This window comes from Tubulanus polymorphus, chromosome 4, assembly GCF_964204645.1.
Source record: "Tubulanus polymorphus chromosome 4, tnTubPoly1.2, whole genome shotgun sequence".
Classification (NCBI taxonomy): Eukaryota; Metazoa; Nemertea; class Palaeonemertea; order Tubulaniformes; family Tubulanidae; genus Tubulanus; species Tubulanus polymorphus.
This window is the reverse complement of record NC_134028.1, coordinates 5,862,430-5,879,284: the sequence shown is the minus strand read 5'-3', so window position 1 is coordinate 5,879,284 and position 16,855 is coordinate 5,862,430. Positions and strand designations below refer to the sequence as shown.

Genomic DNA, 16,855 nt, shown 5'->3' with positions numbered 1-16,855 from the left:
ACGACTGTACAACAATATTGAATATTTCGCATCCTTTCTACAAGAAAGGAGGATTTTCGTTTGTAAAACAAAATGTATTATAGCTATAAGCCCTAATATATTAAACACGATTAAAGTTGTTAAATAGATTTTGGAAAAGTCATTTTGACACTAGTCGGAATGATTACGCCCAAGAATAATTCTAGAATGTGTATATGCTCGAAAATATTCGTTTCTTTCGATATCACCTAGTTTTAATATTAGGTATATAGTATTGTGTCTATTCTCGTGTTGTGTGCTTCATAATGAGCGCGAATTGTATCCGTTTTTTGAAAAGATGAAAGTTAATAAACATTGGTTTTTATTTAAAGTCATGCTTAGAATACTCATATTATTGAAGCGTCGCCGGTGGTCGCTCCGCGGTGGTCGTGTCTGCAGTTTCTTCCACCGATTTATTTTCCACGGTTTTCTTCTCCTCTTGTTCCGTCGTTGATATTATTTCTTCACTATTCTCAACATCCTCACACGTGTCCTCGTTACTTCCAGTCTTGGCTGTCGAATTTGATTTCATCGCCGAATTTTCTTCGCCTTTTTGACTGATGATTTCGGATGCAGTGTCTTCGATGCTCGTGTTGCCCTCTGTTCTTGAAAAGAAAATGCGAAAGTTATTAAAACCTATACATGTAACTTTGGAATTCAAAATCCATGAAATGGAAAACGAGGCCCCGATCTGCAAATGCAACATTGGTTGAACTTGGCACAATCTTCGAAAACTTGACTTCTCTTTGTCACATACAAGAAGACCATAAACCTGGAAGCCGTTCATAGGCGTACCCATGGGAAGAGCCGTCTGCTACGAACTCCGTACATATAGATCTAACGGATTTAGCAGTCCTATTTTCATTCAAAAAGCAAAAACGATAGTTTGTGAAAGAATCTATATTAGATTTGGCCATTGTGAAGAGAAATTCACCCCTCATTGAAAAATCCTGGAAAACCCATGCGCGGTCATGCATTACTTGCCGTCATCGTCCCATTTATTGTCATCTGTATCATTATTTCTACTAGAGTTCTGAACGCGGTGTTCGTATTGAAAAGCAGCTCCGCGATTTGACTGGTAAATCTTTACACACGAATATGAAATGTACGTTAGCACTATCGTACACAATGTTATTACGACACAGCATATTCTGTATATAGAATCATCTGAAAATATATATCATGCATAAAATATTTCAATCGGTCATTGCGAACGCATATTCCGATCACTTGTTTACGGATATTATTGAATTTTAGTAAAACACATAGATGTACGCGCAATAACTAATATTTGTGAAAATAAGGTATAAAACTTTCGAAATTAACTCTAAACTTACAAATAAATTCAAAGGGTTCTTCCAAATAGCGTTGTTGGCCCTGTGATCTCTGGAAGAAGAACAGTTTCTCAGTTGAAATGATCACAAAATTACACAATCTAGATGGATACCAATCGCAATAATTTCAGTATTTTCAATGCAAGCAGAACTTTGATGAGATTAATAAAAAAAATAAAAAATCTTGCTATACCTGATTTGAAAGGACTTTGAAATGCAATTTACCTCGTTGCGTATGGTGGACTTCAATGCCGATATGATTCTTTCTGATTCGTGAGGTAAAACGTCATTTATGCTGGATTTCACGTGTTCTTGAATAAAATATTTCAACTCAACTAAGTTTTCATTCGCTTTCTCGCAACTCTGTTAAATGTCAAGTATAACAATCAAAGTTTAACTTCAATTAACAAAAATGCGAATCGATTAAGAATGAACGAATCAATTGTTTATATGTCCAATATTTTTGTGGCCACTGCTGTAATACTATACGATGGGAAATTAATATGATACGATATTGGTATGTTGTTATTCTCACTTGAGATTTTGATGTTTCGCATGGTTTGCACGGTTTACAGCTTGTCTCACATGCTGGACACTCGATGCGTTGAGAGAGTTGTTCTTGTAAAGTTGATAGCTTACTATTCTTTTCCGATAACTGAAGAAACAATACGAATTTTCAGAAATGATATACAAACCAGTTAAAGAAGGACTCGAGGATAGTGGCCCCTGGTTTTAAAACAACCGATTATTACTAATCATATTGACATGATAAATGCATGTTAAGATCGAATTAAAGACCATTGTATGCACTGCTTCATGAAACCATCTTAGTCACCTTATTTTCTAGACCTTCGATGACATTCTCGTGATTCTGAGCTCTTAGTTCGCAATCAATTCTTTCATTTCCGCAGTTCAGCACTTCCTGGTTCTTCTCTTTCAGCTTTTTTTGTTCCCCGAGAAAGATAACTACTGGTTATTACTCGTAAATAAGGGACGCTGTGTTCAAAGACTCAATCGTTTATTAGTTTCTACAAAGTGCCGTTGTCCAACACAAATCTGAGTGAATTCATCTATCCATTCTATTTTAGAAATTCGCTGTCATTGTAAATACACGTAAGCCTATAGAGTTTATTATCTATAGATAGTGTAAGTAAATTTGCCCTGTTCATGATTTTGAATTACCTGTTTTTCATGTGAAGAAATATCTTCTTTATATCGCCCGATCATCTGAGCAAGATCATCTTTTTCCGACTGGATCATCATGTTTTCGTCCGTACACTTACTGAATTCGGTTTCAGTTTTCTTACAATCGTCCAGTTTCTGCGATAAACTTTCTCTTTCTCGTTCGCATTGTTCGCGGATTTCTTTTTCGAATTGGAGGTCTTTGTTCAGCGCACTGGACCCGAAACCAAACACGCCACTGGGCGAGATCTGCGGGGTCATCAAACATATTAGAAAATAACAGTAGATCATTTTTGCGCCGTCCATTCTCCATAAATCGGATGGCAGGTATTTCGGAAAGCCCAAGCAACGAAATCTATATATAGATGAAATGATATCATATCATATAAATGACATACAAAACAGATATAGGTCCTACCTTTTGTATAGTTATCTGAGAAGAAGCACATAGTCCAAAGTCAACAGAAAGTGAAATTTTAGCGCATAGCATATCTTTTAGTAAATACTATTAAGACATTTGACAATGGCTAAACGGTAAGTTAAGAGAAAAGACGTATGCCTCTACGATTCTTTATTAATACGTGTAATGATGTCATAAATACATCATTGTCATAATATCAAAACCAAGCTGGACGTATCAATACGAGTAGGTCTACTTTGTCTCATCCATTGCTCAGTTCTGAAATTCTATAACGCTCATCAATATATACAAATAACGTGTAATTGCCGACAGCGTTTTTGTGGCTTCAATACCATCAAGAATTTTGCCATAGCTTTCAGAGACAATTCAAAAAGAATTCTAAACAATGATCTTTAAGATCAGCATCTCACAGTTAAGATTTCTTCAAATGATTTTCACAGACGCTTTAATTGTCTAAATAATATTACACATTTAGCGTAATTTATCGTATGCCGTTTATATTCTAGGGATTCCGGAGCATTTGGACGAGTTGTCCTCCTGTTGATTTGTCTTTTACAATTGCAACAAGTCTCTGGGATTTTCAATACGGACCTGAAACAGAGAATCGCCGATTTAACGAAGCTTAACCAACAACACTTAGCAACGATTAACCAGAACAAAAATCTACTCGTACAAAAAGAAAAACAGATCTTGGCGCTGAAAACCGAAAATAATAAATTGAGAAGTCAAACCCAATCCGAACGTCTTGATTTCGATAAGAAAATCAAAGCGAAAGATGTAGTAATTACTGATTCAAAAAACACTGTCGTCTCTCAGAAATCCGATATTAGCAAAAAGAATGCAGCCCTCGTAAAATGCCAAGCAGAAAGAACCAAACTCGCCGATGAAAATAACGTCTTGAAAGGCAAAGTTGTGAAATATGAGAACGACAATAAAGTGGTATGAACATGTTTATAATCGGATGGCATTTCCTCCAGTTGTAATGATATTGGGATGAATATAATATGGGGGAAGATAACTCAAAATCAACTTATGTGATTCGTAGTCGTTTAGCTGGCTGGCTGGGAAAACAGCCAACGTGGTTATAGGTGAAACGTTGATCTAGAGAAACCTTGTATTTCCATCTTTGAGTTGCTATATTTTCTTTCCAGATTATAGCGCTCAGGGAACAAATCCAGAAGACTAAAGACGATTCTATGAAGAAGGAGGAAAATTACAAGAAAGAAAGAGCCGTAATGGAAGAAAAGTATCATCATTTGATGGAGAAATACAAGATCAAACAGGTACGGAAAGCATTGTAACAGATACACACATATTACGAACATAAATGACGATTTACTGATCTAAGAAATTCTATTTAGATTTAACCTCGTCCGAAAAAATAATGTAAAATCCGAAAAGATACATTTTTTGATTCTGTTTTGATGATTTTTTTTCGTGAAAAATCATCTTCTTTGCGGCTGTTTTGAAGCGAAGGCGTCCCTCAAAAAGGTGTAAAATCAAATTTTTTGGCACTTAAACAGGGGCGTCTCTATAAAAAAAGTGTAAGCTGTTTTGGCACTTAAACGAGGGGCGTCCCTCAAAAAAGTGGGAAATCACGGTTTTGGCACTAAAACGAGGACCGTCCCTCAAAAAGTGGGAAATTACGGCTTTGGCACTAAAACGAGGAGCGTCCCTCAAAAAGTGGGAAACTACAGCTTTGGCACTAAAACGAGGGGCGTCCCTCAAAAAAGTGGGAAATCGCGGTTTTAACACTAAAACGAGGATCGTCCCTCAAAAAGTGGGAAATTACGGTTTTGGCACTAAAACGAGGGGCGTCCCTCAAAAAAGTGGGAAATCGCGGTTTTAACACTAAAACGAGGAGCGTTCCTCAAAAAGTGGGAAATTACGGTTTTGGCACTAAAACGAGGGGCGTCCCTCAAAAAAGTGGGAAATCACGGTTTTGGCACTAAAACGAGGGGCGTCCCTCAAAAAAGTGGGAAATCACGGTTTTAACACTAAAACGAGGAACGTCCCTCAAAAAGTGGGAAATTACGGCTTTGGCACTAAAACGAGGAGCGTCCCTCAAAAAGTGGGAAACTACAGCTTTGGCACTAAAACGAGGGGCGTCCCTCAAAAAAGTGGGAAATCAAGGTTTTGGCACTAAAACGAGGAACGTCCCTCAAAAAGTGGGAAATCACGGTTTTGGCACTAAAACGAGGGGCGTCCCTCAAAAAAGTGGGAAATCGCGGTTTTAACACTAAAACGAGGATCGTTCCTCAAAAAGTGGGAAATTACGGCTTTGGCACTAAAACGAGGATCGTCCCTCAAAAAAGTGGGAAATCACGGTTTTGGCACTAAAACGAGGGGCGTCCCTCAAAAAAGTGGGAAATCGCGGTTTTAACACTAAAACGAGGAGCGTCCCTCAAAAAGTGGGAAATTACGGTTTTGGCACTAAAACGAGGAGCGTCCCTCAAAAAAGTGGGAAATCACGGTTTTAACACTAAAACGAGGAACGTCCCTCAAAAAGTGGGAAATTACGGCTTTGGCACTAAAACGAGGAGCGTCCCTCAAAAAGTGGGAAACTACAGCTTTGGCACTAAAACGAGGGGCGTCCCTCAAAAAAGTGGGAAATCACGGTTTTGGCACTAAAACGAGGAGCGTCCCTCAAAAAAGTGTGAAATGACTGTTATTGCCCTAAAACGAGGGGCGTCCCTCCAAAAAGTGGGAAATCACGGTTTTGGCACTAAAACAAGGAGCGTCCCCCAAAAAAGTGTGAAATGACTGTTATTGCACTAAAACAAGGGGCGTCCCTCCAAAAAGTGGGAAATCACTGTTATTGCACTAAAACGAGGGCCGTCCCTCAAAAAAGTGTGAAATCGTTGTTTTGGCACTAAAACTAGGGGCACCCAAGCGTGAAATCGTAATTTTGGCGGTGAATCGATAAGCTCCTCGAATAAGCGTTAATCCCAATCTTGATGGTGAAAAGAGTGCCTCTTGAAGAAATCCGTTTTGACGATAAGATGAGGAATGTCACTGCAATATGTGCGAAATCGCATATGTTCAAACATCAATGATAATTTGAGAGTATTCAACGTGTATCAAAAATGTATTTATTGACCATTAGAAATTTCTATCAATTTGATAAGCGCAAATGTTCGATTAATCTTACATAATTCTTGATATTCATAATATTTATTGATGAACACATGACTTTTAAACACGCGTTGTATCTAACAACGCTGAATATTTACAACGAAAGTGGTTATCGTAATAAGTCTTTATTTCATAAAATATGTACACACCAGGTGTAAAAAGATCATACAAAATTAACAACAAGTTCATATACATGGAAAAGTGTCACCGTATATATAATCTGAATGCATTATGATTATGGCATAGATTAGAAAAATACTCTCACTCTCATTGGCTTTATTAACAGATACAATAGTATATAACAACTGCATAATGCTGGACAGAATAAAAGACATGTACATACGGGATCAAATTAACGTGTACAAAATATAGAAATTGACTCAACTATACATAAAACATTGCAACTGTGCAATTTATCGTGGTTACAAAATATGTTTTCAGTTTCCTATACACGGAATTATTGAAATGTTGTGTTAATTTAATTTACTCATCCAAGTTATACAAACGGGTCTCACATTATTCAACAAAATAATTATAAGAAGGCCGTCTACTAATGACGGCGGAATGAGAGAAATGATAAATGTTATAAAACATGATGCAGGCATTAAACATGATGATTTTTTGCGGATGATTATGGTTCGATAGAAAATAGCGGATTCACCGTGTATCCATCAAATTCGAACGCAGCTTATTAAGGGGAGAATTAAGTACGTAACTAAAATCTAGTAAGTTTCTACTTATTTTACTTGAATGGAGGTAAAACTGGTAGTTCTCTGAAGATTTACTTTATTTAGATGAAGCTTCCACCAATATCATTTTTTCCTAACAACCACGGCATTAATTTGTTGAAATTGCCGCACAGTCAATTCTATTTATAGTATATTTTCAGAAATTCTATGAAATTTCAAATCAGCCCATGTCGGAATATGATAACAAATGACTTGAGTTACAATGTACTAGTAAGAAAAATTCAAATTAAGAATTTAAAATACACAAATAACTGTTCATCTGAAAAAATCTAAGACAAGATTATCAGTACACCTAATGTAAGATCTTTGGGCAGTATCGCGAGATAAGTCCTCTTAAAGTCACTTTAAGACGCAACGGTTATTGTCGAAATTCGATATTCTGCAAATCGAACTTAGTACAAAGAGGAAAACATTTTTTCACTCTAATTTCTCTGTCAAATTCGAGACAAGCAAATTCATTTGTTTTTCTATAAATCGCTTAAACATATTTCAAAAAGTCTTAACTCAATATCTATTGAATTGACATAAAACAGGCAGCACTCTGAGGGTTTTCTTTATCTATTTGGCAAGTACGAGATTTTTCTGCTAGTCTAAAGAAGCGACCCGATGAAGCTTCTATAAACTAGTAGCGATAGATCGTATATATCAAATAAATGTAGACTACCTACAGAGTACTACCTGTTTAACGTCAATTCTTTTGGTTAATGAATTTCGGTCAATTTATTCTGGTTAAAACGGCTTGCTTCTTCTTAATTTTACCTATAAATATATGTAGACTTTATATCATTCTAATCATTTCAAAATATCGTATAGCACTTAATTGAACGAATAATGTTTATTATTAAGCGCTAACTAATCTAAACCTATTTTCCTGGCAATCACGGAACTTATTTGTTGAAATTTTCGCACAGACAATTCTAATTATGGTATGTTTTCAGTGATTCTATGAAATGTCAAATCAGCCCCATTGTCGGAATATGATAACGAATGACTGAGTTACAATGTACTAGTAAGAAATGTTCAGATTAGGAATTAAATACACAAATAACTGTTCATCTAAAAAATCAAAGACAAGATTATCAGTACACCTAATGTAAGACTCTGGCGCCCAATAAACTTCCTATCAGCGAAACAGAAACCTGAATGTCACTGTGGACCAGAATTTCTTATCTCACCAGTTAGAATACTAGACTATGAAACTTACACCGGCCGAGGCAAGGATTTAATCCCAGGACCCCGGAGACGTCAAATCTTTGGACAATATCGCGAGATAGGTCCTCTTAAAGTCGGATATTAAGATGCAACAGTTAATGTCGAAATTCGATAATCTGCAAATCGAACTTAGTACAAAGTGGAAAACATTTTTTCACTCAAATTTATCTGTCAAATTCGAGACAAGCAAATTGATTTGTTTTTCTATAGAAATCGCTTAAACATATTTCAAAATTAAGTCTTAACTCAATATCTATTGAATTGACAGGCAGCACTTTGAGGGTTTTCTTTATCTATTTGGCAAGTACGAGTTTTTTCTGCTAGTCTAAAGAAGCGACCCGATGAAGCTTCTATAAACTAGTAGCGATAGATCGTATATATCAAATAAATGTAGACTACCTACAGAGTACTACGTGTTTAAAATCAATTCTTTTGGTTAATCAATTTCGGTCAATTTATTCTGGTTAAAACGGCTTGCTTCTTCTTAATTTTCCCTATAAATATATGTAGACTTTATATCATTCTAATCATTTCAAAATATCGTATAGCACTTAATTGAAAGAATAATGTTTATTATTAAGCGCTAAGTAAACTAAACCCATTTTCCTGGCAATCACGGAACTTATTTGTTGAAATTTTCGCACAGGCAATTCTAATTATAGTATGTTTTCAGTGATCCTATGAAATGTCAAATCAGCCCCATTGTCGGAATATGATAACGAATGACTGAGTTTCAATGTACTAGTAAGAAATGTTCAGATTAGGAATTAAATACACAAATAACTGTTCATCTAAAAAATCAAAGACAAGATTATCAGTACACCTAATGTAAGACTCTGGCGCCCAATAAACTTCCTATCAGCGAAACAGAAACCTGAATGTCACCGTGGACCAGAATTTCTTATCACACCAGTTAGAATACTAGACTATGAAACTTACACCGGCCGAGGCAAGGATTTAATCCCAGGACCCCGGAGACGTCAAATCTTTGGACAATATCGCGAGATAGGTCCTCTTAAAGTCGGATATTAAGATGCAACGGTTAATGTCGAAATTCGATAATCTGCAAATCGAACTTAGTACAAAGTGGAAAACATTTTTTCACTCAAATTTATCTGTCAAATTCGAGACAAGCAAATTGATTTGTTTTTCTATAGAAATCGCTTAAACATATTTCAAAATTAAGTCTTAACTCAATATCTATTGAATTGACAGGCAGCACTTTGAGGGTTTTCTTTATCTATTTGGCAAGTACGAGTTTTTTCTGCTAGTCTAAAGAAGCGACCCGATGAAGCTTCTATAAACTAGTAGCGATAGATCGTATATATCAAATAATAGAACGAATAAATGATTATCATTAAGCGCTAAGTAATCTAAACAGAAAAATAATTATTAAGAATGTTGGGAGGTGTATTTTTTAACCATGGCGTGTACCCAAATGTAATCTACACCAACTATTGCGTCGTCCTCTCGCCTGGCATTCGGCACCTTGCAAATGACCATCTTCAGGTCGACCGACTTCATACTTTGCACGTCCTCTTTGTTGAGGACTCTTGTTTCTAAGGCGTCACTGAAGTTATGCGACGGTCTTTTGCATATATGCTTTTGGCAGGAAATGAGATTTTTTGTGGAATCAACTGCTGCCAAATAGATTCCAAATCTTGTCCAGTCGACAAGGAGGACGTCGCCTTCATCGAACTAAAAGAGAATAATAAATCTAATAAATAATCCAATAAATCTAAATCTTAATGATATATACATAGCTAATTCCCATAAACCCTTCAAAACCCAGAGTGCAGTAGCAGCATATTTTTATATGTGCATGTCGAACGCATGCGTATTGCAGCTATTTATAGTTTCCGAGAACTAGCAAGTTATTATGTTATTCAGTATTTCAATTAAGATGCGTGAATTTCATAAATGAAGACTAAGTCCCTGCATGATGGTGGGAACATTCTATTTAGTGATGGAAAAATGTAGTCCAAAAATATTCTTTAACACAAAATAACAGAACTTGGGATTTTTCCGGGGCTGTATTATAAAACCTACCGTTTGCTTCGTCTGCATGGGAATGTCAACTAATGGCAGTTCATCACTAAAATTTGGGGAAATCAGCGATATGTCTGCCGTTTTCGCTGGAAAATATCAATTTCAAACCATATGCATTTTAATGTTAGCCCCATAGTTTTTCGGTAAATTGTGTAAATTATAAAGGATCATTTCATTTTTACCAATAAGAGCTATGCTGGGGTATGTTTAATCTTTCACGAAAAATTTATATTTCACATGAATTTGAGCTTGAACACGTAAAATGGAGTCACAACTAATTTTTTTAGATAGATCATCATGATGATCGTCTGTCTATTGTTTGTGTTAGTAACTTGGGCTGAGGAGCAGTATAACAGGCATATTATCTGTCAAATACTGCAGTATATATCTATGAACTTATAATAATGATAATAGTAATAATAATAACAATAATTATAATGTCATTTATAAAGCGCAGGTATCCTAAACAGAATCTAGATCAAATTCGCCCCAAATTGGTATTGTTACCCCCAGCCCCTCTATTCCATGTATCAGTAGTAATCAACTTAGTAATGCATCATCAAATTATGTTACGAAATTATATCATAATATATCCAAACTGCACAATAAAAATATATATATATATATCAGTAACGCATTTCTACAGCCACATATGCCACTTAGGCCTTCCCTCTAGCTACTGTTAGCCTATTTATAATATTCACAGCGATAATGGTTGGCGATCACAACAGTACTGTAGGCCCAACACGGTTAAACCTGACACACGTTGAAAACTCATAATACTCTTAAGATCCACCTATTTTCAAGGGCAGCTGCTCAATAATATTTTACCCCACTAGCCATGTGTCAAGTGATCACTTAATTGCAGTGGATACTGGCACTTGACCAAGACCGCTCAAAGTGACTTCAGCACTTGAAATGAGTAACAGTAACAATAATGATGATAATTACGGGTATTTAAGTTGTCAATATTTGTACTTTGAATTAGCCTACATTTTGTTTATGTGTAATCTGAATCTGAATTTGAACTAAGCTAGTTCCCCCTTTATGTTATGCAGGGATTTTATAGATTTTGAAGAGATAAATTCTAAAGCTATATTTCTCAAAAGAGGATGATCTAAACACATTTTGATTACAGAAATGAATATAACACAGTAATACATGTATGTTTGACGAAAAGAAGGATCCAAATCGGTTAAGTGACAGTTTAGTGGGCCTTCAATAAAGTAAAATGATCTACCTTTACAATTTACATCTTGTGGATTTTGATGCCGAATCCTTTTCAATTCCTAGAAATACATGTAAGCACACTGTATGAATATTAGAACATTAAATACAGAAAGCCATCACGGTAAATTATTTTCCACTGCATTTTCAAATTCAATACATAAAATCTGGGGCTGGTTCATCTGAGTTTAACTTACTAAGCGTACTTTGGATAAGATAATTACTACAGGGATAACTTTGGGTAGATGAAATGAATATCAGTGTGTAGCTAGGAGTTCACACTGACGTGAATTTAGCATATCGCCCCTATCGTGTCTTCATCAGCACCGTTTTTAACTAAGCGTACTTTTGATTAGATAAACCTTGAAGTAATAAGATTTAAAAATCCTTCAAATTTACACTTTTGAATCATAAATATTTCTGTAATCCATCACACTCATTACAGCTACTTGATGTTTAGAGTGTAGGTGCGGGTGACAATGATGAACTGCAGTCATTAATAGATTACGGGGGCCAGTGGTCTGTAGTCAATTCACTATCACGTGTGTGAACGTACTCTCTGATTTCACCAGTCTGATTACTCCAAGGTCCCAGGAACCATAGAAGTGTAACTGAAGGGCACAGCTGTTATAATTATCGCTTTTTACCGTTGAAGCATCCCATGTTAGAGCATACTAAATACTTTTTTCCAAGACAAAAAAAAAATCGAATTGGCATACCTGTTCATAGAGATGAATCTTTTCGTTTTTTTCCTTATTAGACTTCTATAAATAAAAAAAAAAAACAATGAAGCCGTTAGTTAGGCCTATGTCGACGTTAGTCCACGAACCACTGCTGATTACTGCGGCGCACAGCCGCGCGATGTTTAAGATATCGTACAAAAAAGTCGTCGGCCAATATTGAAAGCGCACACTTTGGTGATGAGCCGACAAAACCATGTAGATATGATTTTCAGAAAAAGGAGTGCGGTAGTCCTTACAGTTCTATCAAAAATATACATAGATTCCAGATCAGGACATGGTTAGTACAGGACCATGAAATGGGATACTTTTTGTACCCGGTAGTTTGGCAAATTTGTAGTAAGATTTGGTGACACTGACCTTTACTTCCAACAATTCTTCTTCTAAGCCTTGTATCATGTTAGTGGAGAACTGTTTTTCAATCTTAAAACAAAATTTAAAAAAAAGTTATATTAAGTACAATTATATCACACGGGTGCCAAATTAGGCCTACAATTACCGTTCGCAGGGGTGACAAATAGGCGCGCGCTAGTTAGACCCGGGACAAATTTAACCCGACCAAAAACGTCGGAGCAGGCCCGAGTCAAATTTTAGCACGGCCAAATCGTCTCCGTATGATCGCAGGTTTTACTGTATATACATGTTTTAGATGATTTTCATTGTTATCAAGTACGCAAACCTTACCTCAATATCTTTAAGCCTTCTCTCAGTGGTTGCAAGCTTTTCCCTCAGCTCTGTAACGAGCTGTTGTGTAACAACCTGTAAAATTCGATGCAAGTTGCCATTAGTATAAATTTCGACTTGACGTTTGAAAGGAAGCCGGGGTGCCATAACTCGATTAGTTCACCTGATAAAGGTGTTAAAATGACCAGCACAGATGCGCAGTTCCAATTTTGTTAAATGAAGAAAAACCTAATTGTTTTCTTATGTTTAACAATGTCCCTATAGGTATATATGGGTTAAACTTGATTTACGGCTGGAGTGACTTTTTCTCTGATTCACCTTGTGAAAAGAATTTTATGCAATTCTTCAACTCCTGGGGCCAGTTTCATAGACAGGTATTAACTTTCACTCGGGGGCTAACTCAATTCAATTTCAATTGAGTTAACCCCCGGGTTAAAGTTAATACCAGTCTATAAAATCGGGCCATGCAGTACAGGATGGATTGAGAATCGATATTTTATTTCTCTGGTTTAGCATGCTGATCATTTTGACACATGTCAAGTACATACTACCAAAACTGACTGTTGTTGTGGCACCCGATGTCCTTTGAAACAACTTGAGGGTTACATTATCGATATATACCTCATTACTAGGTTCGGTCTGGCTTGTCGCATTGATTTGATTCACCTATAAAATACACAGCAGTTACCATTGAACGTAGAAAGCGAGACATAGCTGAAACCGATTTCGTTCTCAAGTAGTGGTAGGGTCGTTATGAACTGTATAATTCACTGAGAGGGAAAGCGACGGCAAATACAGTTTTTTCTTTTATAAACAAAAATACTAAGATTTACTTGCCTGTAAGCGTAAACTCTTCGTAGGTAGAACATGGGATATCTAAAGAAATATGCACTTGAGTTACATATAACATGACTAATGGTTGATTGGATATATAAAAAGAACTGTTCTAACACGTATCCGTGTAATCATTGGTTTATCAACATTAATGAGTTACAAGTGCAAAAAACACAAGTGATTATACAATATAATGTAAATACGTTTAACCCTTACGGAAGCGTCCTGGAAAATATCATTGTTTGATTAAAAAATCCTGGGGCCGGCTTTATAGAATTGTATTTATCTTTTACCCAGAGCTAACTCAATTCATTTTCAATTGAGTTAACCTCTCGGTTAAAAGTTAATACCAGTCTATAACACCAGGCCCTGGGTATTTTATTCAAAAATTCTATTTTTGTTTAATTCAGACGTTGGATATTTTTCGAAAATAGGATTTTTAAAAAAATGTTTTCAATGTTCCTAGGACGCTTCCCATTTTAAACTTTTTTGAATGATAACTAACCTCTAAATCGTGGCGCGGACGTCTTCGTTTATTGCCATCAATAAAGGTACTCTGAAGCTAGTAGACGTAGATAACATATAGAGGTCAACAATTCATTGACCTACAATATCAGTAATTGTAACAATCGATGTTGATTTTGAAAAAAAACTTAGTTGGTCGCATAGAATGGGTGTAAGCTTTTAGACAAGCAATGAAAAATTGTAACAACAATATCTACGTAAATGACATATTCCATACCTCTTGGCTGATTGATGCGTGTTCTTTTTCCTGAAAAGAAAAAAGTATATTAATGAATTCTGATTTTACTCTTATAAATTAAGTTTTTATCACCCACGCAACCAGAGCAAAAAGGCATCTCAATACATAGAGGACGCGTGTGCCTTGATTCACCAGCCAGCCAGCCCATCTTATACGTGCTGAGAAATAATGCACTAAATTTTTTCTCAGAAAATCTTAATGAAAATGCGCCTAGGCAGCCGATGACTGACAAAGAAATAAACCTCAAAAATGCTCAACGTGCCCGTGCAATAGTCATATACTTACTATGAAGACACTAGGGTCGTCTTCCATATCCATATCTTCTGCAAATGATGACTGGTCAACTTCCAACTGAAACCGAATAGAAATGAGAAAATTCCTTTGATCATGACTTCCAATAAAAGAATGTTGATTGAACACTGATGACTATCAATCAAAATGAGTTAACTGAGAGATTACGTACTGTTCACAGTCAAAGGTTTATCATCCTCAAACATAACTTAAGTTAAGATGGCCTCAGATAAACCTAAGGCCCTAAGACAAACCACTAATATACAATAATCTTCTTTTGGGCAAAAATCGGGGAGGGGGAGGGCTCCTAGAACCCAACTGAATCCACTCCTTCTGTACTAATCGTCCATGCTTTAAGTTCTTATGAAGTGATAATATTTTTACAATCATAAATTACCTCTCCGGTGACTCGTCGATCTAAATTTGCTCTGTTTTGCTGAAACAAAATCTCCCTCTTGATAATAACTCATGAAACATATTCATCATTTGTAAGAAATGTGACATATACGAAAAAAGAGCTATATGAGCTGTAAGTGTCTGTACCTCATTTTCAGCTTGTTCATTCTTCTCTCGTTCTACGGCAGGCTGTAAACAAATGAAATATATCAGTATGAGAATCCATATCAGACATGTTTGGTTAATTTTTAAATGAGAAGCTACTAAATTGTTATACTTACTTCCCTAGTCTTAGCAGCTGTAGTCTTAGTAACCCTGTAAATGGAATGAATAAATAAATTAAAATATGATTTATAGACATTATATATATAACAGATAAATAGCAAACTAACCTGGCTCTACTACTGCATAATGGAATAATGTCTTTTTGGTCGATTTTTCCGTTGGTAATATCCTTCATGATAGCCATCATATCCGGTACAGGTAATGATACCAAAGATTTGACCTTCCTTGACCCAAAAGGTACCAATGTTTTCATTTTTTCGCCATTCCTGTCGATTGTTTCATATTTTTGGCCTTTGATATGCCCCTTCGACCATCCTTCGATCATTTTTTCCCATAGCAGCCATGCACACGTGGGCATTTGTGCTGCTTTAATGACGATACGGTACCGATCGTTGAGTTGCTTGCGCTAAAAGAAAATATTGGTTTGAGTGTGATACCAGTTTATGGCCGCGATCACACGAGCATTTTTGGCATTTTTACACCGGCCAAATTGGCCCGGGAAAACTGTTTAGACGGGTACCCTTTTTGGCGTGTGTCTGCTTGAGGGTCAAACTTGGCCCGACCAAAAACATCGGACTTGGGCGGACCAAATTTGTGTCCAGGACAAATGATAGCGTCTGAATCAAAAATGTCTAAAACTGAGAGAGAATCGAATTCGTCAAATGAAGAATGTCTTGCTCTACTTGGAATCTGGAAGTAAGACTTCATCCAGGCCCAGTTAATTATCTAGCAGATGGCAACATATTGTGGGCCCAGAGACAAGCGATTTTATCAACGCGTGTCAAAACGCCGTGTGAACGCTAACCAAAATTTGGTCCGGTCTAAATTTGGACCGGACCAGGGCCCAGTTGCACAGTCGTGACTTAAGTCTAAAAGTGGTCTTAAATCTTAAGACTGATCTTAATTTGTTAGATTGGCTATAGAACTAAGTTGGTCTTAGACTGGTCTTAAGTCTAAGCCACGACTATGCAACTGGCCCCAGGTACTGACTCATTTAGACCGGTCTAACTAGTTGTCGTGTGAACGCGGCTAGAGATTTAATCCGTACCAAAATTTGGACCGGACCTGGTTCACTCTTTGTGGTCAAAATTAGATCGGTCTAAAATGGACCGGGCCAATTTGGAACGGAATTTTTGCCGGTGTGAACGCTTGGTCGGGTCTAAATTGGACCGGATCAAATTTAGACCGGTCTAAATAACGTTGTGCAAAAACTCTGTAGTGTTTCGTTTCATTCCAAAAAATACAGTTCCATTAGCGGGAAACGATCTGCCAAAAGCAACACTGCCGAGTGCTATATCGACGGTTCAAACCACAAATCACAACGACTTGACTCTTTTAGTTTCACTTACGTACCATTATTCTCAAGTATTTGAAATAATCAAAGAAGTCACACATAATAGAATTCTAGATTCACGATGGCAATTATTACAACGAGATCACACCGTTTCGGCTTTTGACTAACAGCCATAGTCAGGTGGATGATAATCTCATTCCATCTGATTATGGCTGTTAGTCAAAAGCCGAAACGTTGTGGA

At 36.5% G+C, this 16,855-nt stretch overlaps 3 protein-coding genes across 7 annotated transcripts in view; 1 reads left to right on the top strand and 2 right to left on the bottom strand.

Moving 5' to 3' along the window:
* Positions 1 to 95: 95 nt before the first annotated feature.
* LOC141903452 (uncharacterized) lies at positions 96 to 3,024 on the bottom strand. Its single transcript, XM_074791569.1, has 8 exons — positions 2,953 to 3,024; positions 2,535 to 2,783; positions 2,188 to 2,292; positions 1,888 to 2,007; positions 1,578 to 1,715; positions 1,356 to 1,404; positions 1,003 to 1,185; positions 96 to 618 (listed from the first exon to the last, which is right to left on the bottom strand). The coding sequence occupies exons 1-8, from the start codon at positions 3,022 to 3,024 to the stop codon at positions 371 to 373; spliced, it is 1,164 nt and encodes a 387-aa protein (XP_074647670.1). The 3' UTR covers positions 96 to 370.
* The window catches only part of LOC141904775 (uncharacterized), a 54,871-nt gene continuing 40,983 nt past the window's right edge, over positions 2,968 to 16,855 (top strand). For 4 of the 5 annotated variants that reach the window (XM_074793430.1, XM_074793428.1, XM_074793429.1 and 1 more), the window contains exons 1-3: positions 2,968 to 3,068; positions 3,462 to 3,894; positions 4,107 to 4,238. In XM_074793430.1, the coding sequence (XP_074649531.1) occupies positions 3,058 to 3,068; positions 3,462 to 3,894; positions 4,107 to 4,238 (576 nt within the window). In that variant the 5' untranslated portion in view covers positions 2,968 to 3,057. The remainder of the gene's footprint in view (positions 3,069 to 3,461; positions 3,895 to 4,106; positions 4,239 to 16,855) is intronic. The other variant, XM_074793432.1, reaches the window with a different exon arrangement.
* Positions 6,089 to 15,504, bottom strand: LOC141903244 (uncharacterized). The gene is made up of 15 exons (XM_074791329.1): positions 15,428 to 15,504; positions 15,317 to 15,350; positions 15,183 to 15,224; positions 15,037 to 15,075; positions 14,634 to 14,699; positions 14,328 to 14,357; positions 14,091 to 14,147; positions 13,589 to 13,627; positions 13,373 to 13,417; positions 12,752 to 12,826; positions 12,428 to 12,490; positions 12,047 to 12,091; positions 11,341 to 11,389; positions 10,101 to 10,186; positions 6,089 to 9,749 (listed from the first exon to the last, which is right to left on the bottom strand). The coding sequence occupies exons 1-15, from the start codon at positions 15,502 to 15,504 to the stop codon at positions 9,444 to 9,446; spliced, it is 1,053 nt and encodes a 350-aa protein (XP_074647430.1). The 3' UTR covers positions 6,089 to 9,443.